Source organism: Capra hircus, chromosome 9 (genome assembly GCF_001704415.2).
Source record: "Capra hircus breed San Clemente chromosome 9, ASM170441v1, whole genome shotgun sequence".
Classification (NCBI taxonomy): Eukaryota; Metazoa; Chordata; class Mammalia; order Artiodactyla; family Bovidae; genus Capra; species Capra hircus.
Window position 1 is genome coordinate 90,954,877 of NC_030816.1, and position 24,856 is coordinate 90,979,732.

General features: G+C 48.9%; 1 protein-coding gene across 4 annotated transcripts; it reads right to left on the minus strand.

Moving 5' to 3' along the window:
• On the minus strand, positions 608-23,354 carry PHF10 (PHD finger protein 10). 4 transcript variants are annotated; one of them, XM_018053488.1, is made up of 12 exons: positions 23,195-23,354; positions 20,182-20,288; positions 17,919-18,049; positions 17,188-17,265; positions 16,198-16,331; positions 15,959-16,108; positions 15,020-15,129; positions 12,760-12,913; positions 6,820-6,975; positions 2,352-2,460; positions 1,912-2,100; positions 608-797 (listed from the first exon to the last, which is right to left on the minus strand). In XM_018053488.1, exons 1-12 carry the CDS (start codon positions 23,279-23,281, stop codon positions 712-714), a joined length of 1,491 nt encoding a protein of 496 aa, XP_017908977.1. In that variant the 5' UTR covers positions 23,282-23,354; the 3' UTR covers positions 608-711. The 4 variants fall into 4 exon arrangements, with proteins under 4 accessions (XP_017908977.1, XP_017908976.1, XP_017908978.1 ...); XM_018053487.1 differs by having other exon boundaries at positions 17,188-17,271; XM_018053489.1 differs by having other exon boundaries at positions 1,954-2,100; positions 17,188-17,271; positions 23,195-23,339.

The following is a 24,856-nucleotide window of genomic DNA, read 5'->3' on the forward strand; positions in this document are numbered from 1 at the left end:
TGCTGTCCAACAGGATTTCCTGGTAGGCGGGTGGTGTCCCCATACCGGTTAATGATGGTTCTCAACTCAGCTGCGCCTTATCTCCTCAGGTTGTAATTTTATCGTCTTGGGCCCCTATGGAAATTCTTTCGTTATTAAATAACTGCTCTGCTACCCATGGTAGACCAGAAAGGATACAGATTAGGAAAATTTCATGAAAATAATAGTAACTTTTAGATTAATGGAATAATAGTTAAGTATTTCTAATTAAGCTGCATAATGTTACCACTGAATTTCTGGAGAGAGCCAAAAAGAGTGAAGTCACTCAGTCATGTCCGACTCTGCGACCCCCACGGACTGTAGCCTATCAGGCTCCTCTGTCCATGGAATTCTCCAGGCAAGAATACTGGAGTGGGTTGCCATTTCCTTCTCCAGGAGATCTTCCAGACCCAGGGATTGAAACCGGGTCTCCCGCGTTGCAGGCAGACGCTTTGCCGTCTGAGCCACCAGGGAAGTCAGAGAGAACCAAAGTACTGAGAAATCAAGGCTTTTTGCAAGATGGGACTATTTTTCTACTTGGTTTCCAGGGTGAGAGTGGCTTATGAATAAATACTGCAGATTTTAAGCATGTAGTTTCAAAATCTTTTATTGGCATAAAAATGAGAACGTTGTAAATCAATTGGCACCAAATACGTCATTTAAATGCATATTACAGTATTGGGGTCAAAAAAACTATCCCTCTTTGCTGTTTTTCCCCCTTCTGCCCACTTTCCTGGGTGTTGGGGGTGCTCGCTGACAACAGTCACAAATCCAGCGACCTAGGAGAAAAATTGTTAGTTAATACAGGATGAGACTTAACTTTTTAGGACTGAGTTTTAAAACCATTTAGCTCTCCTCCCTTAGCTAAGGCCACTGATACTCCTCACTGGGTTTCTGGCGGCGCTGGCACTAACTTCCCTCAAGGTCGTCAGTGTCATAACCGCCCTGTGAAATGCACACGGGGAGGGAAGGGGTCATGGAGGAGCTAAATAATGACAGGCCCCTTGGAAAAATTACAGTCCTTTCTGAAATTCAAACACTACCATACTTTAAACATTCAATCATACAAGTCGTTATGTAAAACCTATTAACTGACTGGCTTATTTTTATGCATCTCGGCATCCCCTCAAGTCCTGGTCTACAATGCTCACACAGCACTTTAAAATGTATCAAATATTTGATAGCGTTATGATAGACTATACGACATACTTGACCTGAATTACTATAGAACTCTGAATAATTATTTAAGTTGCTTACATCTCAATGACTCCCAGGAAACCTAGGCATATATTTTATAAAGTGTCAGACAGTGTTACCTATGCAAATCCGTTCTAAAGTCACACAATTCTGTGTATAAAGGTTTAGTCCAGTTACTGTGACTTATTCTTTGACTCTGTGCTCATTCTCAAGTTATCTGGAATTGTGTATAAAGTTTTAGTCCAGTTACTGTGACTTATTCTTTGACTCTGTGCTCATTCTCAAGTTATCTGGAATTGCTATGTTGCCTCAATTTACATAGATCTGGTTTAACGTGTATAGAAGCATGTGAGTCATTCTGTTAAATTTCTAAATGACGTATAAAAATAAAATCAAGGCTTTGAAACAAATCGCTGCTACTGCCTTAGCTATTTCAGTAGAACAACACGAGCTCGTCTGCACACACTGAGCTCTACTTCCAGAACTTACAGGCCATCTGCTGTCTCACTTGTCCTTAATCAGCTGCTCTAGCGATGAGAAACAGGTGCCCGCGACCACAGCTTTGGCCACTTCTCGTGAATGGAAGGGTCTCCAGGCCCTCCGTGTCATTATGGTATTTATGCAGCCTCCAAAAGAAAGGAAGTGCGGAAGAGCCCCTTCACTCAGAGATAATGTTCCTTCTTTTGCAATCTTTACCTGATGGGATAGCACCAAGGCCCACACAAAAAGTATGATAACCTCTGTCACACACGTCACAGAACATCATTTCTTCTTCGTGGTGGGGCTGTCCACATACAATGCAAGCCTTACACTCCATACACTGCCATGGGTAGGTCTCAATCATGGGAACAAGCTCCACGGGCATGTCCAGGCAAGAAGGGTGGCCTAAACCAAAACCAGTATTAGTTGCATTCCACACGAGAGATTTTAACTTATGGCACAGTAAAATGCTAGTTTGCTTGAACTTCTCGAGAATGGCTACATCGGTTTAACTGCCAAAGAGAAATGGGAACACAAGCTAGAGGACAAGACAGGCTTAATGTCTCTGATGACTGGGTCAAGCCTAGCTGACAGCTAAGCCCTAGCTTTCGAAGCAGCGACCAGAGCTTAAAGCGTGAAGCTGTGTCAGTACTTACCGCTGTTGCCACACTGGGAGCAGTGTACAAGTGGCTCAGCCTTCCCTCTCTTGCTGGACTCCTTACCCTTCAGACAAATCCCACACAGAGCATTTGGAATGACCTTTGGCTGGAAGGGTAGAAGAGGGCTATAAATTCATGCCAGAAGAACCTGCTATGGGTTCAAAAGGAATTATTACTGTATCGCCTTATTTTACTTCCAGTAACTTGTTAATGAGGACCTAACTTGCTAGCAAGGACCTTGAAAGACATAACCTGACACCACTCTGCCTTCAACATACGACGGCCTACCAGCAAAAGCCTTGGGCTTCAGATTTAAATTTTGTCAAAGGCATGATCTCATGTTAGGATTAGATCTATCATTCCACACTCCCTACATACCAGTAAGATCTGTACAATGACCTGGAGGGAAGACTAATACACTGTCAACCTGCACTGTTAACCGAAAGAAAAATGCAGCTACCAAGAGACTACTGCAGGGGACTTAGGCTTATTCCCAAACAGATGACTCCACTGTAGGCAGCTTACATGCCGATTTTGTTTAAAAGCTGATGTTCTCCAAAGCTGTGAGACTACATCTATAAAATCTAAGTTACAAAATCAGTTTTTTAGCACTGTGAACTGAAAGAGGTTTCAGGCATACACTGCTGTGTGCAGAAAGGTTTGTGGGAAGCCGAGTTGTGTGACTTGTTCCCTCTGAATATCTCATACATTAACAGAGGAGCCGACACTTAAGAGAAAAAGTATTCACTGTGACTAGTAAAACGTAAAGCAGTTCTCAGATGTACAAAATATAAAATGATCACTTAGAAACTCTGCAGACACCCCCTATGCTTCAAGTGCCATTCATTTTTCAGATGAAAAACAATCCAATGAAGGCATCCGGGCTTCAAAAGCACTCGGCAAAACATGGGAAAGAAGGTTCTTAACACCTAGAAGCGGAGGCAAGGGGAGGGGAACAACATCACAGCCTTGATCGTGATAACGCGGCGCTTACTCACTACCAGTGGCACAGTGGCGGCGGGAGAGCAAGCAGGGGCAAGCAGGACACGCAGCGGGGGAGGGCAGCTCCCTCCCTCCCTCCTTCACTCACACCGACCGAGAGAAAGCATTTTAAGTAGAAACGTCGTGTATGCTTTATGACTACCCAGACAACCTCTTACATTTCCATTCCCTAAGTTACTGAACCAAGGAGGATCCTAAACAGAACTCCAGTTTTGCACACTGTTACTCCAGCTTTGAAATGTCTCGCTGCCACCTTCAAAACCTGTGCAGCCTAAACAGGATGTTCTTCATCCTTCAGTTTTTTTTTTTCTTTTTAATTGTCTTTCTTTACAAAAGATGACAGAGGCATTCAAAAATATTTTTTGGCTTATTTATTTTAAAAAAGTCAACCTTATACATAAATATAATAAAAACAATAACTAAACAATCACAAACGTCTCTACAAAATAATAAATATCATGGAAGTTAAAACATACATATAAAACGTTACTGTTAACTCTTCTATAGCTCCTGTATATCTTTAAACCCTGCTCCCCAGCAAAAGGATAGTGTCACGTGCTCAAAGCGCTTCGGTCTTGCAGTGTGGTTACCCTCTGTTGTGACTGCTACACTCTACCCATAAGGTTCTCACTGTTTCCTTACACCTAAATGAAAACCAGCTCGGAAGTGCACTTCTATGACCCAAATTCTGATGCAGTCGTGATCAAATCTGTGACTGCCGTAACACACAGCAGACAGCTGCCTCTCAATCCACCAAAGAAAGAAACGTCCTTTGGTTACGGTACCTGCACTAAATGTGCATTTGATACTTACAGCTCAAGTTAGATACTGGCACACTGAGTACTTTAATATTTTTTTAGTAAAGTCAAGGAAGTAACCACACAATATTAAAATCTAAATCAAGAAGTCCTCATAGGAGATCCTTACACAAATCAAAGGGAGTAAAACGCAAAGCTGGTCACTCACATTCCAGAGCAGTTCAAGTTCCACAGTCATTAAAGCACACACTGGACCCCACGGTGAAAGGGCACCGGGAGTTCTAGGTTTACTTCAAAGCTTAAGCCATAATGTTCTGTTGAACCACTTACAGTTTCTCTTACCCAACGTCTTCATCTTGGTGAAAGGAGGGAGAGATGGGTGGAGAGGGAGGGAGGCAGACAGACACACAGAGCTCTGCAGCGCCCACATGACGGCGCCCCAGCTCCCTACGAAACACACCTGGTTCACTCAAGCTCTCAGAAGCCACACTCCCACGTCCAGGACTGTACACGTCTAGTGTCTCAGGGTTTGCAGAGCTGATGCAAGAGGAAGGGACCAGCATGTGGAACTCCCTGAAGGTTAATGAACGGAACCTCACGTGTGTCTGACGGAGACAGTCCTACTCCGTAACAGCAACAACATCAAAGTTTCACTATTAACAAGAAAATTTAAGATATTCTGCCTAAGAGTTCTCAGCATCTCATATAAAAGGCTCGTGATACACAATTTTCCTCCTTGAACACAATCAAAGCTAGACTTTCATGACAGCACTAATACAGTCTAGATTTTAATTATATGCTAATAACACAGGCCCGAATCCTAACAATTACGCCTTAATTTCAGGTTAATGTAACCTAAACAATACTGTCCTACAAATTAAAGGCAAGCACTAGTGAATCTTATTAAGCAAGACATCAGATACATTATGATTAGTCTTAACTTCTGCATTTTAAACACATTTATATGTACGACCTTCAGCTTGAAGTACCCTAATAATTAGGCACGTCTTGGCTTATTAATACTTTTTGTAGAGAGGTTAACTTTTAATAAACATGTTCACATTAATGTATGAAGTCTAGATACTGGCTGTGCCAAACTGTGAAATACCTGAAACACTTCTAGTTCCTAAAAACGTTCACAGAAGGTTATAGAACGCTCGTTCTGCACATCCAGCTCCCTTGAGTACTGTCAGTCTAGGTTAACCTATTCAATTCCTTCTACCTTAAATCAATGATAGTACTGAATAGTTCTTCATTTTCAACCTCTATTAAAATGTCTGTTTTAATATTCTTCCTTGTCTAACCCATGGTTAATCCAGGCTCACTGTCTGCAAGGCCCCTAACACTGACCGTGTGCTCTGCTCCGGGCCGCAGCCCCCACTCCCAGCTCTTCACAGGCCAGACGCACAGTGCACAGCACACACGGCAGGCTAACTTTCCAGGACTCAATCTCTGGAGTTCATTTGCTTTCAGTTATCAAGCACTAATTTAAATCTTCTATAGATAAACTCTATATGTAAAAACAAGAACAAAATCCCACGGTTGCAGCCTACTGCACCGTCCTTGCTGAATGGAGCTGGGCTGAAAAAATATGCACTTGACAGCTGATGCTTTAATATGGAACAGCTGACTTGTTAAGCTGCTTTCTCACTGTAGGAAAAGGAGGCCGCGGACTCTAAGAAGGGCTCTGCTTAGGCTGAGGGGACACCGGTCAACACCCACCAGAACCTGTGCCTCCAGACAACACTCCACAACCCTGGCCTGACATACACAAGTGTTCAGCAACTCTACTCAGCACAACTTTTTGATCATCTTACTCTAAAACGCTCCTTCAAAACACCTTCATAAGCCCATAAAAAGCAGACTGACGCCCACCAGACTGAACCTGTGCATTTCACTATCACCGTTCAAAGCACAAACCTGCAGCTAATGCTGCTCCTTTCGCGATGATCTTAAACCCCCACATATGAACGAGGCTGCTCACCTCTCACCCAACCCTCTGAAGGAGAAGGGGCAGACAGCAGAAAGAAACGCTGCAAGTAATACTATTGCTGATAGCATGCTACCCGACTGAGAATAACTCGATCAAAAAGTTAGTAAGTTATTGCTAAGCCAAGTCACCTTGCCAGATAATGTGTGAATCCTTCTCACAGAACTGCACAGGCTACTCACCACGGCGAGGCTACAAAAGCACCACATTTTACTACTTTCCATCGCAGAGTTAGCTGAATTTGGCAAATGGATCAGATACTTCTCAGACTGAACCCAGATCATTAATGAAAGGCACCACAGAAATGCAACTTTTCTATGAGGACTTCCTCCCCAGTGCACTGCTCGGTGCTGCTAAATACCAGGAAGCTTTCCGAGTCAGACAATGATGATTTTTACACTGAGAACACAAAGTATTAAGCTCTGCCTATTAGATCACTTTTCAGAGACTCATACTTGCCTAGTTAGTACATAAAAAACGATTCCCTTGCCAGTCTCACATATACAGGAAACAGATGCTGACCCAGAGCCCAAGTGACGGAAAAGCCACCAGGAAAACAGAGCGAGAAGAAGGCTGGCAGAGGGCACACCCCGCAGGAGGGGAGCGAGTGGCGGGCAGCAGCAGGGGCGCCGCAACTCTGAAACTCAGAGGCAGAGCATTTCAGGGAGAGAGGCTGGTCAGGAAGGAAGCCGAGTCAGGGGCTTTTTTCTTCTACCTTGTACCCAGGAACTGACTTGGACAGTACAGAACGTTTGGAAGCATCTTTGCGTGGAGGGGCAGCCTTGTCCTTGGGCCTCTGTCTTCCTTGCAAAGGCTCCTCCTGGCCTTCGGGAAGGCCTTCCCCCTCGGACACGTTGCCAGAGGAGCTGTCCTGCAAGTCAAAGGCACAAACACAGGTCCCTTGGATTCATGCAGATTTGAGTCTGAATTCTGAAAACTACAGAAAACATCCAAAAAAAGTTTTAAAGTTCCATCAATTTCAAAATAAAAAGATAATTCCGATCTAAGAAAACACTTCCAGCGGAAGTAAGATAAGTTAAGAATCACTTCTCCATCGTATAAACACATTATACCTAATTCCATTTATATGAGCTAGTACCTTAACTGACTTTGTTTTCTGACTGAATTTGACAAGAACATAACCATTACTTGAGTTATTAGTACACCACACAGCTTCAACACCATTTTACGATGTCACAAGGGAGCATACTTGTTTCACACACAAAAATATTCTTTAAAAAAACTGATTGAATTAAGTGTGGGCATTTTTACTAAGTAATAAAGGTCATTAAAGAAGCTCAAGCCCAAAATCGTGTCTTCATAATATTAAACTATGCAAAGCCAGTTATCGCCAAGTATTTACAACAGTATCAGACATATCAGGTTGGTACAAAAGTAACCGAAATATTGAAATCTGCCTTTGATATTGGAATGCATTCTTAAATAAATGTGGTTATGTTACACATCATTTTAATGTTCACTTCTTTATGTTTTTTTGCTAATAACATTACTTACTGTTTATATTTATTCTAGAATATAAAATAATATAAATATTTTAGACTATGGGTTTCCCTGGTGGCTCAAACAGAAAAATCATCATCTCCTGCAATACAGGAGACCTGGGTTTGATCCCTGGGTTAGGAAGACGCCCTGGAGAAGGGCATGGGAACCCACTCTAGCACTCTCGCCTGGAGTATCCCATGGAGAGAGGAGCCTAGACAGCTATAGTTCATGGGGTTGCAAAGAGTCGGACACAACTGAGCAACTAACACTTAAGACTGCGGAAATAATTTAAAACAAAACCAAACTCGAATGATTTTCTTATTTGAGTCCAAAATGGGTCGTAAAGCAGAGGAGAAAACTCAACACCAACAACAGGTTTGGCCCAGGAGCTGCGGACGAATACACAGTGCAGTGGTGGTCCAAGAAGTCTGCAAAGGAGACGAGAGCTCTGGAGGTGAGCAGCGCAGTGGCCAGCCACAGGAAGCTCACAGCCACCAGCCGAGAGCCGTCGTCGGAGCCCAGCCTCCCACGCAGTCTTCACTACGCAGGAAGCTGCCGAAGAACAACATCGGCCACTCTACCATCACCGGCATCTGAAGCAGACGCAGCTCAGCTCGGCTCAGCTGCTCAGTCGTGTCCGATTCCTCCTAACTGCAGCACGCCAGGCCTCCCTGTCCATCACCAACTCCCAGGGCCTGCTCAAACTCATGTCCATTGAGTCGGTGATGCCATCCAACCATCTCATCCTCTGCCGTCCCCTTCTCCTCCTGCCCTCAATCTTCCCAGCATCAGGGTCTTTTCCAGTGAGTCAGTTCTTCGCATCAGGTGGCCAAAGTATTGGAGCTTCAGCTTCAGCATCAGGCCTTCCAATGAACACTCAGGACTGATCTCCTTTAGGATGGACTGGTTGGGTCTCCTTGCAGTCCCAGGGACTTTCAAGAGTCTTCTCCAACACCGCAGTTCAAAAGCATCGATTCTTTGGTGCCCAGCCTTCTTTACGGTCCAACCCTCACGTCCATAAGATGAACCAAGTTGGAAAGGCCACAAACCTTGACAAGTGGGCGCCTCATGAGCTGACCCCAAATAAAAAAGCACCGTCTCGGCGTCGTCTTCTCCTATCTTTGCGTCAATAATGAATCATTTCTCGATCGGATTGTGATGAGCCACAAAAAGTGGATTTTACACGACAGCGACAGCCAGCTGACCGCGGCGCTCCCCGAAGCCGACGGTGCGTCAGAAAGAAGGTAATGGTCACTGTTGGTGGCCTGCGGCTGGTCTAATCCACTGCAGCTTTCTGAATCCCAGCGAAACTGTTACATCCAAGAAGTATGCTCAGCAAATTCATGAGACGCAGTGAAACCACAATGCCTGCAGCCGGCGCAGGCGACACAAAGGCCCGGTCTCCTCCACGGCAATGTCCGACCGCTCGTCGCACACCCAGCCCTGCGAAAGCTGGAAATGGGGCTGCGAGTTTTGCCTCATATGTCACGTTCACCTGACCTCACCAGCCAACCACCACGTCTTCAGGCACCGTGACAACTTTTTGCAGGGAAAACCGTTCCACAAGCAGCAGGAGGCAGAAAAGGCTTTCCGAGAGCTCGTCGAGCCTGAAGCACGGGTTCTACCCAGAGAAACAGACTTCCTTCTTACTGATAAAAATGTGCTGCTTCTAATGGTTCCTGATCTGATTAATAAAGATGTGTCTGAGTCTACTCATAACGACTTAAAATTCATGGTCCAAAATTGCATTTACGTTTGCACCAACCTAAATATTTCGCATGTTCCAAACTTAGGAGTTCAATAATAATCCAATTCCTCATTTTTTAATTTAAAAATTTCTAATTAGAATAAAAATGTCACACCTCTAAATTATGAAAATCAGAAGAGATTAGCTTATCCTAAACCACCTATGTTTAGGTGTTTAGCAAACACCCTCTTCCAACAACACAAGAGAAGACTCTACACATGGACATCACCAGATGGTCAACACCAAAATCAGATTGATTATATTCTTTGCAGCCAAAGATGGAGAAGCTCTATACAGTCAACAAAAACAAGACCAGGAGCTGACTGGGGCTCAGATCATGAACTCCTTATTGCCAAATTCAGACTTAAATTGAAGAAAGTAGGGAAAACCGCTAGACCATTCAGGTATGACCTAAATCAAATCCCTTATGATTATACAGTGGAAGTGAGAAATAGATTTAAGGGACTAGATCTGATAGATAGAGTGCCTGATGAACTATGGAATGAGGTTCTTGACATTGTACAGGAGACAGGGATCAAGACCATCCCCATGGAAAAGAAATGCAAAAAAGCAAAATGGCTGTCTGGGGAGGCCTTACAAATAGCTGTGAAAAGAAGAGAGGTGAAAAGCAAAGGAGAAGAGGAAAGATATAAGCATCTGAATGCAGAGTTCCAAAGAATAGCAAGGAGAGATAAGAAAGCCTTCCTCAGCGATCAATGCAAAGAAATAGAGGAAAAGAACAGAATGGGAAAGACTAGAGATCTCTTCAAGAAAATTAGAGATACCAAGGGAACATTTCATGCAAAGATGGGCTCGATAAAGGACAGAAATGGTATGGACCTAACAGAAGCAGAAGATATTAAGAAGAGGTGGCAAGAATACACAGAAGAACTGTACAAAGAAGATCTTCACTACCCAGATAATCATGATGGTGTGATCACTCACCTAGAGCCAGACATCTTGGAATGTGAAGACAAGTGGGCCTTAGTAAGCATCACTACGAACAAAGCTAGTGGAGGTGATGGAATTCCAGTTGAGCTGTTTCAAATCCTGAAAGATGATGCTGTGAAAGTGCTGCACTCAACATGCCAGCAAATTTGGAATACTCAGCAGTGGCCACAGGACTGGAAAAGGTCAGTTTTCATTCCAATCCCAAAGAAAGGCAATGACAAAGAAAGCTCAAACTACCGCACAATTGCACTCATCTCACATGCTAGCAAAGTAATGCTCAAAATTCTCCAAGCCAGGCTTCAGCAATACGTGAACCGTGAACTTCCTGATGTTCCAGCTGGTTTTAGAAAAGGCAGAGGAACCAGAGATCAAATTCCCAACATCCGCTGGATCATGGAAAAAGCAAGAGAGTTCCAGAAAAACATCTATTTCTGCTTTATTGACTATGCCAAAGCCTTTGACTGTGTGGATCACAATAAACTGTGGAAAATTCTGAGAGAGATGGGGATACCAGACCACCTGACCTGCCTCTTGAGAAATCTGTATGCAGGTCAGGAAACAACAGTTAGAACTGGCCAAGAAACAACAGACTGGTTCCGAATAGCGAAAGGACTACGTCAAGGCTGCATATTGTCACCCTGCTTATCTAACTTATATGCAGAGTCCATCATGAGAAATGCTGGGCTGGAGGAAGCATAAGCTGGAATCAAGATTGCCAGGAGAAATATCTATCACCTCAGATATGCAGATGACACCACCCTTATGGCAGAAAGTGAAGAGGAGCTAAAAAGCCTCTTGATGAAAGTGAAAGAGGAGAGTGAAAAAGTTGGCTTAAAGCTCAACATTCAGAAAACGAAGATCATGGCATCCAGTTCCCATCACTTCATGGGAAATAGATGGGGAAACAGTGGAAACAGTGTCAGACTTTATTTTTGGGGGCCTCCAAAATCACTGCAGATGGTGACTGCAGGCATGAAATTATAAGACGCTTACTCCTTGGAAGAAAAGTTATGACCAACCTAGATAACATATTCAAAAGCAGGGACCTTACTTTGCTGACTAAGGTCCTTCTAATCAAGGCTATGGTTTTTCCTGTGGTCATGTATGGATGTGAGAGTTGGACTGTGAAGAAGGCTGAGCGCTAAAGAATTGATGCTTTTGAACTGTGGTGTTGGAGAAGACTCTTGAGGGTCTCTTGGACTGCAAGGAGATCCAGCCAGTCCATTCTGAAGATCAGCCCTGGGATTTCTTTGGAAGGAATGATGCTAAAGCTGAAGCTCCAGTACTTTGGCCACCTCATGCGAAGAGCTGACTCATTGGAAAAGACTCTGATGCTGGGAGGGATTGGGGGCAAGAGGAGAAGGGGACGACCGAGGATGAGATGGCTGGATGGCATCATGGACTCGATGGACGTGAGTCTGAGTGAACTCCGGGAGATGGTGATGGACAGGGAGGCCTGGCGTGCTGCTGCCCATGGGGTCGCAAAGAGTCGGACACGACTGAGCGACTGAACTGAACTGAATCACCTGACAGACGCTGAGAGGACCCCCAGGAGCAGACGCGCCTTGTTTTCTCTAGTGATGAGCTCTGTACAGGTGCCCAGACTCACACACACATCCTACCTACACAGGCACCCTCTTTCTCTAAATGCGAAACTGAACAATGTTGTGTGTGTGTTTTAGTGTTTCTAAGCATTACGTGCATTTCCTCACATTATTCTTTGAAGTGCATTTCTACCATGTGAACGTGATATGTCACCCATTGTGGACCCTAGATTTACTTCTAATTTTCGCTATGTTAAATATTGTTAACACTCCAATGGGCATCTTTTTCCTAAATAAACTTTGCTACCATCTCGTCAGGTTCTTTGGATAGATTCTATTAGTGTATTTGCCAAGTCAAATTCCGCGGAAGTTAAAAAACTTGCTATGTACTATGAAAATGCTTTCCCAGTAAAGTTCTTCGCAGAAAAAAACTGGATTAACTGACACTCCCACTAGCAGCGTAGGGGAATGTCAACCTCATCACCCCCTCATCACAACACGGCACCTGAAAAGCATCTCTCTTTATGCAACACGTAACATTATGTATGTTTTAGATGCTGTTAGTGGCCATGTGTGGTCCCCACGTAACGCCAGCACAACCCCAGGTTCTGGCTGGCTACAGCGGAAAGTGCGAAATGGCCCGCTGCTGCTGCTGCCGTGCCGACGAAACCCACCCTGCGCCACCGTCTCCTTTGCTCTCCTTCAGTTCCACGGAGCACACCAACGTCCCCAGGGTCCTGCCACAGCATTCTGCTATTAAACATTGTGCAGGACAACCTAGCAGCACAACATGCTGGGGACCTTAACATCTCCCTAGGAGAGGCCAAAGACTACGGAGTACACTCCAGAGGAGCCACGAGCAGAGCTCAGGGGAGACGAGACACCGCCTCCTGAAGAGAGCTGCTCTCACCGAAGTGCCCTTGTGCTTCCGTGCCTCGTCACCTCGACCGTCTTCGGCATCGTCTGAGTCACCATCGCTCTCCAGAGCGGGCAGCTCAGGGTCGAGGGGGGGCTCGTAAAGCGCCGTGTTTAATGGCAAATACCGCAGCTCATCCGGTGAGTACCTAGGGTTCAGAGAGAAGGTTTCCAGTTTTCTTCTATTATTAAAGAGAAATGCACTAATTCTGAACAATGATAACAGCCTTAATAATAACCCCAAATACTTCTGAGAAATGATTAGAGGCAATAAATAATTTTTTCACTTTGGTGCTCAAACGGGGACATGTAACCAGTAAAAAGCCTAAACGTCTTTCCGCCTAACCGTGTAAAGCATACATTTGATTCTTATTATCGAAGATAAATGCCTCTCTCCTTTACCCTCAACAACCCGGTCAGAGGAGCATCAGCAGCGAAGGCAGCAGCGAAGGGCGAAACTGTGGCCACGCAGAGCCGGGCCCCAAATCCAGCCGCCCGAGCCCCTCGCCCCCGCCACCCGGAGCCGCCTCCGCCGGAGCCCCTCGCCCCCGCCACCCGGAGCCCCTCGCCCCCGCCACCCGGAGCCCCTCGCCCCCGCCACCCGGAGCCCCTCGCCCCCGCCACCCGGAGCCCCTCGCCTCCGCCACCCGGAGCCGCCTCCGCCGGAGCCCCTCGCCCCCGCCACCCGGAGCCGCCTCCGCCCGAGCCCCTCGCCCCCGCCACCCGGAGCCGCCACCGCCTGAGCCCCTCGCCCTCACACGGAAAGCAGGCACGACAGCAAGTCCACCTCACAGAGCAGACGTGAGCGTCAAATAAACGAGCATGGGGCAGTCGCAGCGGGGCATGGCTCAGACACCATTTCAGGAACAGTTTCCAGGAGCACAGTATTTAAAACCTACTTGGGCAGCAGGTATTCTAACCAACGTGATCACTCTTTCCTCTAAAACTAGGGACCAGCCACCCCCTCCCCAGGCAGCCGGCACGTGGCCTGCTGAGCATGTCCGCGCTGCCGCCACAGGACCACACCACGGCCACACCCTGGCTCCTCAGTTGGGAGTGGACACGGACGAGCATCCTCCTCAACCAAGACATCACACCAGGAAGCAAAGGGTGGGGTGCGGGGGAGCACACGGGGCTATCACCCAATAATCTGCTTCGTCCAAAACGAGAAATGTTAAATTGCTGACACCCTGCTGCAGAGCAGCAGCCAATTCTGACTCCATGTTGAACTGTTTGACTAGCTTTTTGTTCTTTTGTTATTATAATCAAACAGAATGTCCTATCTCAGAGGACCCTACCCCTCTACGTGACAAAAAGTGCCTTTATTCAGAACGCGGGGTCCACCCACAGATGGCAGGAGGGAAGAAATTAACACATCCCCTGCCTGAGACTTGACATTCTAGGAGATGTTTGCAAGATTAATTAATGGTCTTTTTTACTTTGCTTCCTCACCTCCCTCCATTTCTGATGTATAAAAGAACCTGGCATCCAGACCCCAGAAGACGGTTATTTTGAGGCACTAGCCTGCCATCTACTCAGTCAGCCAGCTCCCCAAATAAACTCTCTTTCTTGCCTCAACCCCGTCTCTCAGATGAGAGGTGAGGTGTGGTGAGCTGAGTAAGCTTGGACTATGTAACACCATGATTTAAGTCTGACTTTCAAAAGTATAATACTATGGTCTATTTTAAATACTACTGTCTAAAGAATATTCTCTCTCCTGAAAACATAAGGGTTCTCAGGGGGCAAAGGCTGAGACTGACAAAAGTAGCTGAGTCCATCGAGGCTGGGAAGGAGAGACACGCAGCACCCTCGCCACCCGAGCGGAGCAGCAGCCAGGCCAGGGCAGCAGGAGCCCCGGGCCGCCGCCCTCCTCCCCGTGGGCCACTCCCGCCTCTCCAAGTCCCCCTGCTTCTGTGACCACAGACTCCACGGCTGCAGGGGGAGCCTGGGCATCTCGAACCAGCGCTGCTGGGCCCCGGGCCACGCCCTCGGGACGGCGGTCTGCAGCTCCCCCTGGTTCTCGTCCCAGAAGCACAGACAGGTGAGCAGGGAGGCAGCGTCCCAGGCTTTAGCAGCAGACGCTCAAGTTCAGAGAACACTCTTCACAGACCCGCAGAAGACAGAGAACCGCGACACGAACCTTACACCTCTCACAGTGAAGCTCACAGAGCTAAGCACTTCCAGGAGACAAACACAAGGCCGTGACGTCTCTCACCAACCCCAGTACTAACAGCAAAGAAAGCCCCAGCAGGTACCTTTTGTAGTATTCCTGGAACTGTCCGGGGATGAGGGCCACCGGGTAGGAGCTGACCCTGGTTCGCTCTGTCGGCAGCACTTTGTACTTCCCCTGAGGCACCTGGATAACCTGAATTAACACAAAGAGAAACACAAACCTGACTCCAAGCACAGAGGTAACGCCTTTAGGAAACTAGGCCCCCCCTGCCCTGCACTGCGCTTCTCCCAGGAGCTGTAACCCAGGGACCAGCTGGCACCTCTAGCTCTACAGGCGGACGTGTCTGGCCGTTCACCACGGCCACTGAGGAGAGGCAGTATGTCTGCTCACCGCGTATGGGCTACTCAAGAAGCCTTTGGAGCTCAGCTGCCTCGTCCGTGAAACGGAAACAGTACTAGTTTCACCTCCCGAAGCAAGGGCGAGAAGTGCATGAGCTACCGTGGAAACCTCTTCCGTCCACCCCAGCACACGGGAAGCTTTCAGCTACCAGACCCCTGCAGCAGCACGCCCACCACCCAGCAGAGAACACATCACACACGCAGATGAGAGGCACACGGCAGCAGGCACACCGACGGCAGCAGGCACACCGACGGCAGCAGGCACACGGACGGCAGCAGGCACACGGACGGCAGCAGGCACACCGACGGCAGCAGGCACACCGACGGCAGCAGGCACACCGACGGCAGCAGGCACACCGACGGCAGCAGGCACACAGCAGCAGGCACACCGACGGCAGCAGGCACACCGACGGCAGCAGGCACACCGACGGCAGCAGGCACACAGCAGCAGGCACACAGACGGCAGCAGGCACACCGACGGCAGCAGGCACACCGACGGCAGCCTCGGTTCAGGGGAGGCGAGGACACGCTGCCGGAGCAGGGCACCGCGACAGCGGCACTCAGCAGCCCAGGGTCACGAGCGGCCAGTCAAGCTCAGGGCTGGTGACCGTTGGCGACCCTACGTGCGTCTGCAAGTCGAAATAAGCTCTTCTCTCTTCCATTCGCTCCCGATTTAAGTTGCTGTTAAATTCAGCTGCTTTCCTCGCAGCTTTCTTAATGTACTCAGGCACTTTGCTGGCTTCAACTTTCTGAGTATTCTGTTGTTGCATTTGCTGAAATAAAAATATTACAGTTGGAAGTTACATCTGACTTTATAAAATGTGATTTCCCAAGCCCAAATCCTGGTTACCTCGATACTTACAGAATACTCTTTGTAGTGATCTGTGATTCGCTGGCGCTCTTTTTCCTGGAGAATAACAGAGTATTCGGCATGCTTTGCTGGATATTCTTTTATCATTAAGTCAATTACTTCATCACTGCGCAACGCTGTTAAACCTATTTCAGACAAAAAAAGTACAGAGGCTCTTTTAAGGCTAACTGAACATACTGATTTTCAAAACTGAGTTTCCTCCAAACTACTCAACATAAAAGAAGCTTTCCAATATTCAAAGCAAAATTTTATTTTAATATACTCAAAAATAAGAAAAAATAATACTCATAATATAAAATCAACGTTATAAAGAAAGAGATTACCAAAGTTGCAATGGCAAAGAAATCAATTTTTTAACCAAACTTTTTTAAGACTCCATGTACTATATACAAACATATATCCCTTTACTAGAAACAACGGCTAAATAATAACACACACTAACCACTGGCGATTAACACAGGGTATCAGGTGAGAAAAACAAAGACTTTATCAATATGCTTCCATTCTTAGCCTTCAAATCCGGTTTACTAGAAATATTATAGAACCAATTCAAATTTCACCAAAAGCATCAGCACACACGTGAGTCATACCAACAGTTTTTTATCATAGTATGAGATTATACCGACTGTTGAGATGAACTCCCATGGTTTCATATTAAAAAGCTGTACTAATATATTTAGGAAAGAAAAAGTGCAAATAAAGCACAGAGACAATTACACATAACTAAAAACTGAGTTTTTTAAGTACTTAACGAATAGTTTTAAAAAGTACTTTACAGGTTTTGGACATAAAACATACACACACTTTGACGACTGTGTGAAGGTCACTAGAAAATGACAGTCTCCTCTGTGTTTTAACAAGAATCAAAAGTGAAGTTAACAACTTAGCATCTAATCCCTCAGTCTGCTTATTATTGGTTTTGGTGGCGTAGCCGGGGAAGCAGATCACGCTCATCAACACCGCCCCGCAAGCGCCCGCTACCTAGAGTGCACTGCGTCTCTGTGATGACGTTCAGCTCTCGCAGGTACAGTTTCTCCTTGTGAGACAAGTCGCGTCGCTCTAAATCTCCAAAAAGAAAGAACAAGAGACTATTACAAACAGTCTTCTGCATTTGTAACGTTACGCATTTATAAAACTTTTAAAAGCTTATAAAACTTAGAAAAAAATTTTAAGTTAAAATCTTCATGGATTTTAAAAGTACCTTCTGTTCATATTCCAAATATTATTAAAAGAACATACAAAACAATCTTACAAATCAAAAAAATGAAAGTTCAAATAAAACTGAGAACAGAATCATCCAAAGCAAGAAGGTAAGACAAATATCTTAAACTATATTGAAATAGTTGATGCAATATCGCCTCTCTCAAGTTCAGCTACAGCCTAAGTAGCTACTCCACTCCTAAGGTCAAGGAGCAACAGTCAAGAGGCAAAACCCCTGGCTCATTAATGTGGCTACAAATTGACTTTTCCCTGCAATTTTTTCCCAGGAAATTCACCTTCCTCGTTTTGCTTGTAAATACATTTATCATGCGTAAGAACGAAGTGATAGTAGAGAGAGATCGAACGAGAGCTGTGAATAAAATCAGCCAGCGGCAGAACATAAAGTCCGCCATAATCTATCCTCAAATACTCAGAACTTGACAACCCATCAAAAGCAGTTACTATTAGTTAGAAGTTAGATTTAATTTGCTATATAAACAAAGACTTAATACCTGGATATTTCCGTTTAAAGGAGGTCACACCCAAATATTCACTGACTTGTTCTTGAAGCATATAGTATTCTCCCGTCTCATCAGGTGGCCACTTGTACTCTATCAAATTTTCTGCTGGATAGTAGCTAAAGCTAAAGCACAGAAATATGTATTATGCTTTAAAAGTGGCATTTATAAAATTTAAATCATTTTATTTTAAAGGATATTCTTTTTTAAAGATTTTTGAGAATACGTATTTTTAAGGATTTGGAAAGACTGACCATCTGGAACGCACTGGAGACGTTAGCGTTCTCCACGCGCCACAAGGGGCAAAGGTCACAGCTCCAGGAGCAAAGGCAGCATGGTCAGCTTTTGCAAATCAGGGTAGTGACACCAGTTCTGAATTCTTTCTTGTGGGCCTAGCACTCAGAGCCACAATTTCATGCACCCGAAGTATAAAGTAATCAACCTGTTTTCCATCTGCTCTTCACAAACAGCTGAGAAAGCAAAACTCTAAAATCCTGTTTCTCAATAAACTGAACTATAAACCACAGACTCCACATACCCAGGAGCAAATCAGATCAGTCCCAATCCTGAAGAGCAAAGGCTGCAGATGTCTGGACCTACACTAGGCAACCTCTAGACTCCATCAGCGGATAATACAGGGAGAATACGACATGATTCTACGCATGTATCCAATTAAGGCTTCCCTGGCGGCTCAGACAGTAAAGAGTCCACCTCCAGTGCGGGAGACCCGGGTGTGATCCCTGGGTCAGGAAGACCCCCTGGAGAAGGGAATGGCTGCCCACTCCAGTATTCTTGCCTGGAGAATCCCATGGACATACGAGCCTGGCGGGCTACTGAGCGACTGACCGACATGCACGCACGCACACACGCACGCACGCACGCACACACATCACTAACAGACAGAAGAGTTTTCTCAAAAGTGGTCCTGGGAAATTGGACATCCAAATGGACATGTATGGAACAGAACCCTTGTACCTCACGTCGCCTGGAAAAATGAATTTTAAAATGGACCGATGACCTAAACATAAGAATAAAACTAGGGGACTCTTAGAAGAAAACGTGCGGGTAAATCTTCAGGCTCTCAGATTAGCAATGGATTCTAGGTATGTCAGCAAAAGAAAGAGTAAATCATTCGCACTTGAGCAAAGCTTAAAATGTTGTGTATTAGCAGTGAAAAATCAACAGAATGGGAGAAAATATTTGCAAATCATGTCTGATAAGAAATTAGTATCTAAAATATATAAAGAATTCCTATGACTCAACAACAAAAACAATTTAAATATGGGCAGAAAACCTGAATAGACATTTCTCCAAGAGTAAACTAATGGACAGTAAGTACGTGAAAAGATGTTCAATCTGACTAGTCATTATGGAAATTCAAATCAAAATCACAACAGATTCAACGTCACACCTTTCAGAACGGCTATTAAAAATCAAATGGGAAATAAAACACGCTGGTGAGGATGTGAAGGAATTAGAACCTTCGCTCGTTGCTGGTGGGAATATGAAAGGGTGCATCCTCTACGGAAACAGCTAAGAGACAGAGCTGTCACGTGGCCCACCTATTTCACGCCTAGGTACATATCCAAAGAAGTTGAAAACGGGGCCTTGGTCAGATATATTTACACACCAATGTTCAAGGCAGCATTATCCACACCCCCCAAAATATGGAAATAACCCAAGTGTCCATCAACAGATGAAAAGATAACACAGAGTAGAATTGAAACAATGAGTACAAGTTAGCCTTAAAGAAGGAAGTTCTAACACAAGCTACAGCCTGGATGAACTTTGGAGAAGCTATGCTAGTAACCGAAATAAACCAGACACAAACAGACAAGTATTCCACGACTGCACCTACGCGAGGACCTAGAACAGGCGAGCTCGGCATGGCAGAGAGCAGAACGGTGCTCGCCAGCGGCTGCTAATGGGGTAAATGGGGATCTTATTATGTGAACGTTTGGAAATGGACGGTGGTGACAGTTACACAGCCCTGCGAGTGTAATTTACGCCGCTGGATTATACCCTTAAAGGGAGTTAAAAGGGCGAATTCTGCGTGTATTTCACCACAATAAAATTTTTTTCTCTGAATTGCACTAAGTAGCAGAAAGCAACTTTGGTGTTACTTTTTAAAACACAATGAAAACATTCTACAACCCTTAGTGATTGCCTTTGCCAGGGCTGGGGGATGGGGAGGAGAGAGCTCACACAGAGGAAAAACACAGGGCACAGAAAACATTAACCAATAAAACGACAGTACCCAAGGTCCTGGCTGGACGTGTCGCAGCTCCTGGAGCTGTCTCCAGAGCCCATTCGCCTCCTTTTGGACGGCTGGGTCCCATCATTTGAATTATCTTCATTATCATCCTATACATTCAAAAGATGCAAAAAATAACAGGACAAAAAACAGTAAATAAGGGGAGATTACGTAATCCTCCCAAACTTGCTAAAAGGCTCAACTTAAAGGCTTCCTAAAGATTATACAAATGATAACTTCCTATTGTAATTAACCAGGGACAAGAATTTGGCCTTGGCAAGACCTGGAAAAAACCAAAAACTAGTCTTCAATCCAAATCAAAGTAGTAAATTTTCAATTATCTTGTAGGTTTAAATCTACTTTTCCTTTCTTACCAAGAGGTTAAAATGCCTTCTGCTTTGAAGAAACACATCAAACTGCTGCAACACTCTGAAATTAAAATAAACATTCCTACTCTAGCTAGGATAAAAATGTATGAAATCAGTTACTGTTTAACTCAACTTAGAGCTGGTTTATTCTAATTGGCTATTTCGGATACTTACATCCCTGTGAAGAGGACGCAAAGGAACAAAAACAGACAACCAATTGTTATGTTTTCTTATATTGCAAAAATTCAGCAAAAATATACCAGAATAAGAGTCATCGACCAATGTAACACACACTACCTCCCCAAAAGAAGACGTTTAAAAAATTTTAAAGTGACATTTTCCATTATGCGGCTTTATCAAGGCTGTAAGTTAGACCATTTACATTAAGGAAATGAATGATGGGTCCAGTATCAGGAAATTGAATGCGTTGTTGTCGCCCCTCAGGCAAAAGGGGGTAAATCTGTGTTTATCAGACTCTTTCGTAACCCCATAGACTATAGTCCCCCAGGTTCCTCGGTCCCTGGAATTTCCCAGGCAAGAATCCTGGAATGGGTCGCCGTCTCCTGCCTTGGCAGCCCGGTTCTCTACCACTGAGCCACCTGCGAAGCCACATCAGCCAAGGCTTAAACTAATTAAAGATTAAAAACAAAAAAAATTCATGGTATTCTAGCCTCCTGCTGCTGCTACTGCTAAGGAGCTTCAGTCATGTCCAACTCTGTGCGACCCCATAGACGGCAGCCCACTAGGATCCTCTGTCCCTGGGATTCTCCAGGCAAGAACACTGGAGTGGGTTGCCATTTCCTTCTCTAATGCATCAAAGTGAAAAGTGAAAGTGAAGTCGATCAGTGGTGCCCAATTCCTATCGACCCCATGGACTGCAGCCCACCAGGCTCCTCCGTCCATGGGATTCTCCAGGCAAGAGTACTGGAGTGGGGTGCCACCGCCTTCTCCAATCTCGCCTCCTAAGACAACACAAGTTTGTTAAATATCATGAATCCAAGAATACAGAGGTAGTGAGTACGTTGGTCAGGCACATCAAAGCTGGACCGCCTGGAATCTTACTGGCCACTGACTGCCCCTCACCAGCTGGGTGGTTATCCTCCTTATCTGTGAGAACAGTACTGCCTATTACTTGGCCAGTGTAGGGATTAGAGTTAATACATGAAATAATTAGAGCAAGGTCTTGCAAACAGTTAAGTGCCCAGGAGAACTTGACTGCACTGATGATCAAGTCTCAAAAGGCTCCCTGTTAGGAATTTACTCAGATTCTTTACCAAATGGCAAAAACCATGGAATATTCTCCTTTTCAGTTCTTAGAAAATAAGTATTCAGTTGAAAAGTTCTGTATATTCCTATGAAGATAAGCAACCAGGTAGGAGATGGAGAACAGCCTAAATCTACTTTCTCCAAAAACTTACATTTAACAGTGTCTCCCAATTGAAACCTTTCATAGTCAACAAGCATTCAAGTATCATTTCTCTTCTATTTTACTTGCTTCTGAGCACTTTAAGGATTTTTATGTCCATTTGTTTAAATACCTTTCCCTTAGCTAAAAAAATTGTATACACTTAAAAAGTGTTAGTTAAAAATGGAAGTCCTCAAAAAAGCTGAAAGCACAATATCACACGCAGTGTCTGAATCTGCTATCATGAATTCTAGGCAAATGCGTTAGTCCGTATAGTGAACATCAGAGAGGGGTAACAGCAACCTATTTCCTAACGTATGATGGAATACGATTAAAAGAATTCGCCCGCAACCTCGCTGTTGACAGAGGAGTCCGGGTTTTAAGGCTTCCCACCTCTGAGGTCAGCAACGTGTGTTTCAGAGTGCTGGGTGGCTCTCACCTTGGGACTGAACACACTTCTGAAGGTCAGTGGACAGGACTGCGAGCAAACTCGGGGAGCCGGTGAAGGGGAGGGGAGCCTGCGCGCCGCAGTCACGGGGTCGCAAAGGGTCCCACACGACCGCGCGAGCGCAGCGCCGCCACAGCGGCAGGGCCGGGCGCGGGGCGGGCCCCCCGGGCGGGCCCGGGCCCCGGCGGCGCCGCCCTCAGGCCCGGCCTGGGCTCCGGAAGCCCGGCCCGGCGGGGCCCCGGCGCGCCGCCCGCGAGGAGGGCCGGGCGGCCCCGTCACCGTCCAGCCTCAGCCTTCCGGTCACAACTCGAGCGCGGACGTGTGAGTCGCTCTGCCACAAGCGAGGGGGCTGGCCGAGCACAGCGGCGCTGCCTAAACCTCGCCCGGACTCTCCCCTCGTCTCCGACGCCCACCCGCCGAGGCCGCCCCGCTTCCCTGGAGGCGCGCCAACGGCGGGCCGAGTCGGCCGAGAGCGCAGGGCGGCTTCCCGCGCCGGCTCGCCCCTTCCCCTTCTCGCGTCCCGGCTCCAGCCCGCGGCGCTGCGCGGGGCGCGCGGGGGCCCAGGCCAGCGGCAGGCCGGCCCGCGGCGCCCGCGCCAACTTTTACTTCTTGCGGAGCGCGCTGCCCGGGCGGACGCGCCCAGGGCGCCTTCGGGCGGAAACCGCCAAGAACTCTCGGGCCCGAGGCCCAGCGGGGCCCGCGGCCGCGCCGGCCCCGCCGCCTAACCCTGACCCACGGCCGCCCCCCGGGGGGCGCCCCGGCCCAGCCCCGGCCCAGCCCCGGCCCGCGGCTCACCTTCGGGGACTGCGCTCCGGGGGTGGCCGGGTCGCTGTCGCACGGCCGCGGAGACAGCGCCGTCCCGGGGCCGCCCGCCGCCGCCATCAGCCCGAGCGCCCCGCGCCGCCGCCGCCGCCGCCGCCGCCGCCTCGTCCCGGCCGCCGCCGCCGCCGCCGCCGCCGCCACCGCCGCCGCCGCGCGGGCCGCCCGCCGCCCGGGCCCCGCCCCCTCCGCCCGCCCGCCGCCCGGGGGCCGGCCCCTGCCTCCGCGCGCCCCGCGGCCCGCCAGCGCCGCCGCCACCGCCATGGCCGCCGCCAGCGCGCCGCCCGCCGCCGCCGGGCCCGCCGCCGGGCCCGCCGCCCGCCGCCCGCCGCCCGCCGGGCCCGCCGCCGTGCGCGCCCGCGGGGCCCTCCGCGCCCTCGGCCGCCGCCGCCCGCCGCGCTCGCCGCCGCCGCCGCCCCCCGGCCGCCGCCCTCGGCCGCACGCAGCCCCGGCCCGCCGCCACCCCGCCTCCCGGCCGCCGCCGCAGCCCGGCGCGCTCCGCGGCCCCACCTCCCGCCGCTCCCCCCGGCCCCCAGCCCCGCCCCGGCCCGCCGCCCAGGGCGCGCTCGCCGCCGCCGCCGCCGCCGCCCCCTCCCCGCCGCCCCCGGCCCGGGCCCGCGCACGTCAGCCCTCTCCTCCCACCGCGCCGCGCGCGGCTCCCCGCCTCTCCCCTCCGCCGCCAGCCCGGGGGGCGCCGCCCCGCCCCTCGCTCCCCGGGGACCGCGCCCCCGCCCCTCCCCCACCCCTCCATCCCAGGCGCCCCTCCCCGCCCCCTCCCTCCCCGGTGTCCGCGTCCCCGGCCTCTCTCTCCATCCTGGGGGGCCCCTCCCCCTCCATCCTGGGGGGCCCCTCCCCCTCCCCCTCCATCCCAGGTGCCCCTCCGTCTCCGGGGTCCGCGCCCGCGTGCCCTCTCCCCTCCTGGGGGGCCCCGCCCCACCTCCTGGGGGTCCCCCTCCCCCTCCATCCCAGGTGCCCCTCCCCGCCCCCCCCTCCCCGATGTCCGCGCCCGCGTCCCCGCTCTCCCTCCTGGGGGTCCCCACCCCCACTCCTAACCCTAACCCTAACCCTCCTGGGGGTCCCCGCCCGCCTCCCCTCCATCCTGACGAGCCCCTCCCCGCCCCCTCCCTCCCCTCCCCGCCCCCTCCCCTCCCTCCCTGATGTCCGCGCCCGCGTCCCCGCTCTCCCTCCTGGGGGTCCCCACCCCCACTCCTAACCCTAACCCTAACCCTCCTGGGGGTCCCCGCCCCCCTCCCCTCCATCCTGAGGAGCCCCTCCCCGCCCCCTCCCTCCCCTCCCCGCCCCCTCCCTCCCCTCCCCGCCCCCTCCCTCCCCGGTGTCCCCGCCCGCGTCCCCTCTCTCCCTCTTGGGGTCCCCGCCCCGGCACCCGCGCCCGCGTGCCGTGACCCGGCGGTCCTCGCCGCCCTTCCCTCCCACCTCCTTCCCAAGGGGCCCGCCCCCTCGCCCTCCATGCAGGGTCCCTCCCCCTCTCCCCTCCGCCGCCTCTCCCTCCCGGGGTCCTCGTCGCCCCGCCCCCTCCTCCACCTTCCCGGGGGTCTCCCCGGCACCCTCTCCCTACCCGGGGGCCTGCGTCGCGGGGGCCTCTGAGGGCCCCGGCTCGTTTCCTCGCGTCCCCGGTTC